The sequence below is a fragment of the Cryptomeria japonica genome, chromosome 5, assembly GCF_030272615.1.
Source record: "Cryptomeria japonica chromosome 5, Sugi_1.0, whole genome shotgun sequence".
Classification (NCBI taxonomy): Eukaryota; Viridiplantae; Streptophyta; class Pinopsida; order Cupressales; family Cupressaceae; genus Cryptomeria; species Cryptomeria japonica.
In genome coordinates this window covers 808,413,183-808,420,241 of record NC_081409.1, presented here as the reverse complement: position 1 = coordinate 808,420,241, position 7,059 = coordinate 808,413,183, and the positions used below count along the sequence as shown (strand labels likewise).

At 36.2% G+C, this 7,059-nt stretch overlaps 1 protein-coding gene across 1 annotated transcript; it reads left to right on the top strand.

Annotated features, from left to right (window-relative positions):
* Nucleotides 1–4,172: 4,172 nt before the first annotated feature.
* Nucleotides 4,173–6,373, top strand: LOC131042278 (polyphenol oxidase I, chloroplastic). The gene is made up of 2 exons (XM_057975618.2): nt 4,173–5,112; nt 5,274–6,373. Exons 1-2 carry the CDS (start codon nt 4,199–4,201, stop codon nt 6,112–6,114), a joined length of 1,755 nt encoding a protein of 584 aa, XP_057831601.2. The 5' UTR covers nt 4,173–4,198; the 3' UTR covers nt 6,115–6,373.
* Nucleotides 6,374–7,059: the final 686 nt, after the last annotated feature.

The window sequence follows — 7,059 nt, the reverse complement described above, 5'->3', positions numbered from 1 at the left end:
TTTTCTATTGGTTATGTACAAAACTATAGAAAAATAATTTACTATACAAATAACTAATGTTGTGCACAATAAAATATAGATAACATGTTATTATTGGTTATTCTATATATTTATTAAATATTATGAAAATGGCTATTAAGTATTGCATTCCTATAACTTTCCAAAATAATTCTAATCTACCCTATTGAAACTAACTCCCAACTAATTATTAATCAAATATAACATTAAGTCAGTAAAGTGATTTTATTATTAAATGTAAATCTTAATTATTCCTTGAAATTATATCTTTAATGCTTCTAGGATGACAGAGGATATTTGAAGGTGAGAAGATGTGGATTTAATTTTAATGAACATCTTTAAATACAACCACACAAAAATAGATAATATGATAATCAACTAAAAAAATTCCACCCAATTAAAATTTTAATTTTAATAAATCAAGAATCAAATTCATAGATAGAAAATCACTTTTAAAATGACCCAGAGTGATTGAAGTATAAATAAAATCTTTGTACAGAATAAGAGTCTAAAAATGTGCAAAAGAGTTTAAAACTCTTGTTCGGCCTTTCTAGTTGAGAGGTCAAAGAAGAGTCTTAGGAAAGCATGGATGGAGGTTCTTAGAATTCACGAAGTGGAGATGGACAAAAAGGGGTTTGTAGGTTTGTCTAGCCCCAACACTCCCTTTAATAGTCCTCATTATGTGGGCTCCTTTACGAGTTTTAGGGATGGCATCATGGTAGATGAATCTATGAAGTCAATGACTTCTAAGGAGATTTCATTGTTGGGATTTCTAAGATGTTGGAAGATTTGGGCATAAATGAAGACTATGAAATGCTCATTACATTTATCCCAAAGGTGCCCAAATTTTTTTCTAAGACTCCCATTACCTTTACTTCCATAAAGATTGAGTATATTACGAATAAATATCACCTAGTCAGAACAAGATGGTTACTTATGAAACCAACAATGGCGTTGTAGGATTGATATAAAAATAGGATGAAGATGGTTTAGATTAAAAATTATAATAATGTATAAGGTTATAACAAAAAGTGACATTCATATGGTTTCCTTCTAGTATTGGGAAATATTGTGTTTTCTTTGGTTCTACCCCGTTGGCCATTGCTCCCCCTCATGGGTCTATTCACCTATGGGCATCCTATATAGAGCTAGTGGTGGGAATTATTTGTTTCTGTTCACTTGTGTTTCTACTGATAACCAACCTATTGAGGTGGCCTCAGTTAGGTTGTTTGTAGGTTTTTCTTTTGGTCAAAGGTTTAGGGATGCCTACTAAAACCCTATGAGATTGTTTTCTATTAACATTGTTGCTGGTAAAAGGTTTTGGGATGCCTTTCAAAACTTGATGTTTTTTGTCCTCTCCCTTGACTATTTTTTTCTAATGCAAGGGTTTTTCGTTGATAGGTGGTTGTGGGTTCTCCTAAACCCCTTTGTTGCGATTAGGCGATTCTACCTGATAAAGGATCTTCTCCCGCTAGTTGATGCTCTAGTCAAAAGTATCTTTTTTAAAAAGGGGTTTCCTTTTTGGTGTTTGTATTTTCAATGATCCCACTACTTGTGATTTCCCCTTCTATGCCTGTTGGGTGGTTATGTATGGGTAACTGACCTATCTTGTCTTTTATAAATCAAAACAAAAATTAACTTTCAAATGGAATAAGAGGCCTTTTATTTCCAATTTGCATGTGTCATTTTTCCTTGTTCTACTCTAATGGTTTTCTCTTTGTCTTTCATTTCCCATCATTTCAAATTGATCTAAGAAAATTAACATAAGATTTTTATTTCAAGGTGTGTCTCCAATGTTAATGGTTTTCCTTCCCTTATGCTTTAGTTAATTCCCCAAAATCAAAATCCAAAAATCCGCTAAATCAAGGAGATGGCAGAGGTTATGTGTCTAATTGGTACTCCTTTACTAATGTATCAATAATTGCATAGGTAAGAAGAACCATTGACTCCTATTTCCTATGGAACCATCAAGAGTTTCCTCCCCATGTCTAAGCCCCAAGAGAATAAAGGAAAATTGTTAGATGGTTCCTGGGAACTAGGAACCAAAGGTTTTGGTTCCTAATCTCAATCTAATCTCTAACAGAAGTTAATATCAAAAGGAAGAAAAGAACATGGAGAATGAATACAAAAAGAAAGGTAATCAAGATGAAAAAAGAAACAAGTAAAAACATTGGCAATTTTAGCGGTTCTCAAAACCAAAGGAATCTCCAATGGGTTCTTCCTAACCCTCTAAGCTCGATCGAACAACGAGTTTTTCAAGGGTGCAAAATTTTAATGTTTTTCTTTTAACATGATGGTAAACCCATGCCCAATACTTCGCTAATGAACTCAATCAAGCATGATTTTGTCTATGATGTGTCATTAGTGCTCACCAATGCTTGCTCCACCAATAAATATTTATCATGTTGTTTGTCCTAGCTACCAAGATTAATTGTGATGTCTAGCATCAATTTGGTATGCTCATTTTGAATGTGATTTTCCTTCCATTGTAAAGTCAAAGAATTAAAATTAAAGATATTATACTGAAGAAAAAATAAAATAGCAGAAATAAAACTAGAGAAAATAAGAACTCAATATATATTTATTCATCAACATAATTAGATATAAATATCTATTATAAACTCAAGGAACTTCCTATAATATAGCTATCGGCATTGACAACACACTCAATATTGAATGAAAATAAACTAAAACTATTGCTAGCTAACTATTATTGATGAACACTTAACTAGAGATGTTTGACATCTATCTAGGACTCTTGAGACTAGCTTATATTCCAACACAAGGTGGTCGTTGTCTCATGACATAGGCTTTGGCTTGTCCGACTATTTTTACTTGGCTCTCTCTCTCATTTTTTAGAATTGGGCGATACTGCAATGCAAAAGAATAATCCAAAAGAGCAGAATTCTACAGAAAACCATTTCAAGGCCATTGTAACGAGGCAGAGACTGTGTCAGACTATTGACAAAACATTATGTCATCATTGTTGAGTGCCATTGGTCCACTATTGTATTGCCATATTCACACTAATTTTAAATGTGCGGAAGAGTTTGGACCAATAAAGGAGACCACTAGTTCACATGATTTAAAATGTACAAGGTTTCAGGTCACCATGCAACTGGATGATAGGTTTGTGATAGTAGCAGTACTTATCTGATGTACTACTTCTACAATTGCCACATAAAATGTTTGTTGTCCCCATCACCCACACCCACCTTCATCTCGTGCTTGAACAGTCTCTCACTCCTATCTTATCTCATCTTCTTGGAATCGCTTTTTTATTCAATTTTTTTGCTTGAAAGATTGTATATTGATGAATGGCCACCATATCTTCTCTTACCTAGTTGGAATTGAAGATAAAAGATGTTGATTCTCTATTTTGCTTGAAAGTTTTCAAGACCTTCTCGACAAATCTATTTTGAGCCTGAAATCATGAAATCCCATGGGATGACACATCTTTAACACATCTTTAAATCATGATATTTCACATGCCTCTTGGGGAGGTAAAGCAAAGCGAAGAATGACTTCATCTTCGTCTTGTTTCTCAACGAGCACGTGAATAGACAAATGCATCTTTGTAGATTTCATTAAATTTTTGTCTTAATAAAAATTCGTCCCTCTTTTCAAGAAGTTAATACTAAATTATTTTATTCGCAATAGAATTAAATCTTAAATACAAACTGAAAAAGTGCAACAATTAAATTAACATTAACTTTATTTTTTAAAAAAATATCATAGATACAAACTAAAAGACATATCATCAAGATTCCTGTGAACTGTCACAAACACAAACTAAAAAAAGCAACAACTAAGCTAACAATAGCTTTCTCAACAGAGTTCTTGTGAACTGATATATATACACACAACAACAATAAAGCTGACATTAACCTTATCATCAGAATGCTGTGAACTGCCATTACTTTCCTTAAAATCAATTTCGATCAATTAAAAATAAATTAACCTCAAACATCGACAAAAAATGTCATTAATGAATTTCAAGCCAGTAAGCTCACCTTCATCCACACCCTTAATGAATTTTCACAGAATTACAGTTACTTTATTAAAAGCCTGGTACTTTAGTGACGACACGATGCATATTTCCTCTTATGAGCAGGGGCAATAGAAAACAATTATAAATAGCGGATGGAAAGCGTTCACAAGAGGAAGAGAGTTTGAGGCGATGCAGAGTGGAATGGCAGCCGTGCCAATGTTCTCGCATGCACGCAACACAAAACAATGGTTTCCATTAGATTCGAAGCACCAGCTTTTATGTGCAAGCAAAGTGAGGAAAACTCACGGTGCTTACGCAAGGAATTTAGTATCAATGCGCGTTTGTTGTGAGAATAAAGAAGACGGTCGCATGGAAATGGACCGCCGACGGCTGCTGTTATCGTCATCGACATTAAGCGTTACGGCTTTAACGAGCGGGAAGGCCATGTCCAAACCATTTCCGGCGCCTGATCTGTCTACGTGTACGTACCCCACTGATCTTCCGACTTGCGCAACGGTAAATGGCGGGTGCTGTCCTCCATTCAAAGCGGGAGAAACTACCGTGGACTTCAAATTTCCGACGTCTCTGCCGATGCGGACTCGTAAAGCGGCGCACCTGCTGGACGACAAGTTCATCGAAAAGTATGATAAGGCATTGACGGCAATGAAGAAGCTCCCCTTAGATGACCCTCGGAGTTTTGTCCAGCAAGGCAGAGTGCACTGCGCATACTGCAACGGAGCCTACAAGGTGGGATCAGATAACGTGCAGGTTCACAAGTCATGGATCTTTGCGCCTTTTCATCGCTGGTATATCTATTTCTACGAGCGCATTTTGGCATCGCTCATCCAAGACGATACCTTTGCGCTGCCATTCTGGAGCTGGGACACCAAGGAAGGGATGTCGATTCCCCCCATCTACGTCGACAAGTGCAGCTCCTTGTACGACAATAACAGGGATCCATGTCACCAGCCTCCCACGCTTATCAATCTGGCGACCCCAACCAGCTGTGACTCGGGCGTTGTGGAGGCCAACTATGCTAACATCTATAACCACATGGTGTCTGGTGCGGAAACGGCAGAGCTCTTCCACGGTGCGACTATTAGGTGAGCTAATTTTATTGGTTTATTTTTTACGTACTGAAAAAATAAACTATATAAACCAATTAGACATAAGGTTCGATTAAGATAAATACAATTATGATTAGAATTAGGATTATACTATTTTTGACTGCAGTAAGTACCATTAATACTGGTCGAACTGTCAGGTACGAGTCCGCCCAGCCAACTACTTTGGCGGCAGGACCGCTGGAAAGTTCTCCGCATAATCTTGTTCACCTCTGGAGCGGCTCTTCCACTAACCCAAACCGTGAAGACATGGGCAGTTTATACTCGTCAGGAAAAGATCCTTTGTTCTATTCCCATCACTCCAACGTGGATCGCATGTGGTTCATCTGGAACAACAAATTGGGCAAAAAGAACTTCCAGGACAAAGACCTTTTGGAGACCGAGTTCCTGTTCTACAATGAGAATAAACAGCTTGTAAAGGTTAAAGCCGGCGATTGTTATGATATAAGCAAGCTTAGGTATCAATATCAGGAATTAGAGCTCCCTTGGTTAAAGGAGGGGCGATCATTGAAGGCGGCCGGAAAGCTCGTTCCTAAGCCTAAAACAACCACATTTGAAAAGCTTGTCGATGAGAAGGCCAAGACGCTGTCGTCTCCTCTGACCTTGAAGGTTGAGAGGCCGAACAAGAGTCTTGGGAAAGGGCAGGTGGAGGTTCTTAGAATTGAGGGACTGGAGACTGACAGAAAGGGTTTTTCAGGGTTCGAAATATTCATAAATTATCCTGAGGCCAACTCCAGCACTCCCTTTAACAGCCCTCATTATGTGGGCTCCTTTACGAGTCTTGGGCACGGCATCATGGAATCTATGAAGTCAATGACTACTAAGGAGATTTTCAAGATTGGGATTTCTGAAACGCTGGAAGATTTGGGCATAGAGGATGACGATGAAATACTCGTTACACTCGTCCCAAAGCCGGCCAAAGATTTGCGTACGGCTCCCATTACTTATACTTCCATAAAGATTGAATATGTTAGCAAGTAATATTACCTGGTCAGAACAAGAGGATTATTGCCTTTCCCACCACCTTCCTCATATTTCAGTAGTATATTAGCATAGTCTACCCTAAGACCTAATTACCTCATATTATTTTTTTTATATGAGGTATAATATTTTTCTTACATGAAATGTTGAATCTGGCATTGTTGCATTGCTAAATTTCCTCTCTTAAGCATTTATCCTTATGCAGAAAGGTTTCAAATATAGTATTGTTATAAGTTTTTTTTTATTTCACATTTTATTAGTTTTTGGATCTACTTTCATTTGTGATTTATTTCTATCTTTATCGAGACATCTTTAGCTTTAGGGTTAGATTTAGATTTAAAATGTGGATGTCAATTATTTATGTTTTTTATTTTATTTTAGACCTCCAAAAATTTATCATTCATCCATCTATTGTTTTTAATGATGTTAATTGTTTTTCTCTTCATGAAATTGCTATGGCTAATGGTTTCATTTCTATTTTGAACACTTATAAGATATCCTTCCTTGGTTTTATTATTACATGTGTATGATATCAAAATTACATGTATACTTTAAATTTCTAACAAGGAAGAACCTTAAGATGTTTACATATGTATATGCATTTTTGTCTATCTTTATTTTCAAGTATATAATGTTAGATCCCCATCTTTATTCCCTATTTTTACTCTATAATATCCTATTCAATGTTTATTATTCTTCAGATTAAACACATGGATTATATTTGTATGCACATATGCTTCAATATTGTCAACAATTACATTCCATGCAATTTCACATAACATTTTGGACTCACTATGGTGACCATCTCTCCCAGCATAGTCTTAGGCTCATTTATCCATTTCTTAGGCCATTCTCCACCTATGATGCCAAGGTCTTTCCTCCCATGGCCCCCTTTTATGTAATTTTATATTTTAATTGTGTTATCCTTGTGATTTTCTAGCATTT

What these genes read in the sequence shown, in the direction of transcription:
- LOC131042278 (XM_057975618.2), top strand. Translation starts at nt 4,199, where the DNA reads ATGCAGAGTGGAATGGCAGCCGTGCCAATGTTCTCGCATGCACGCAAC. An exon ending in TTCCACGGTGCGACTATTAG is followed by an intron (nt 5,113 to 5,273) that starts GTGAGCTAATTT and finishes TCGAACTGTCAG; the next exon opens with GTACGAGTCCGCCCAGCCAA.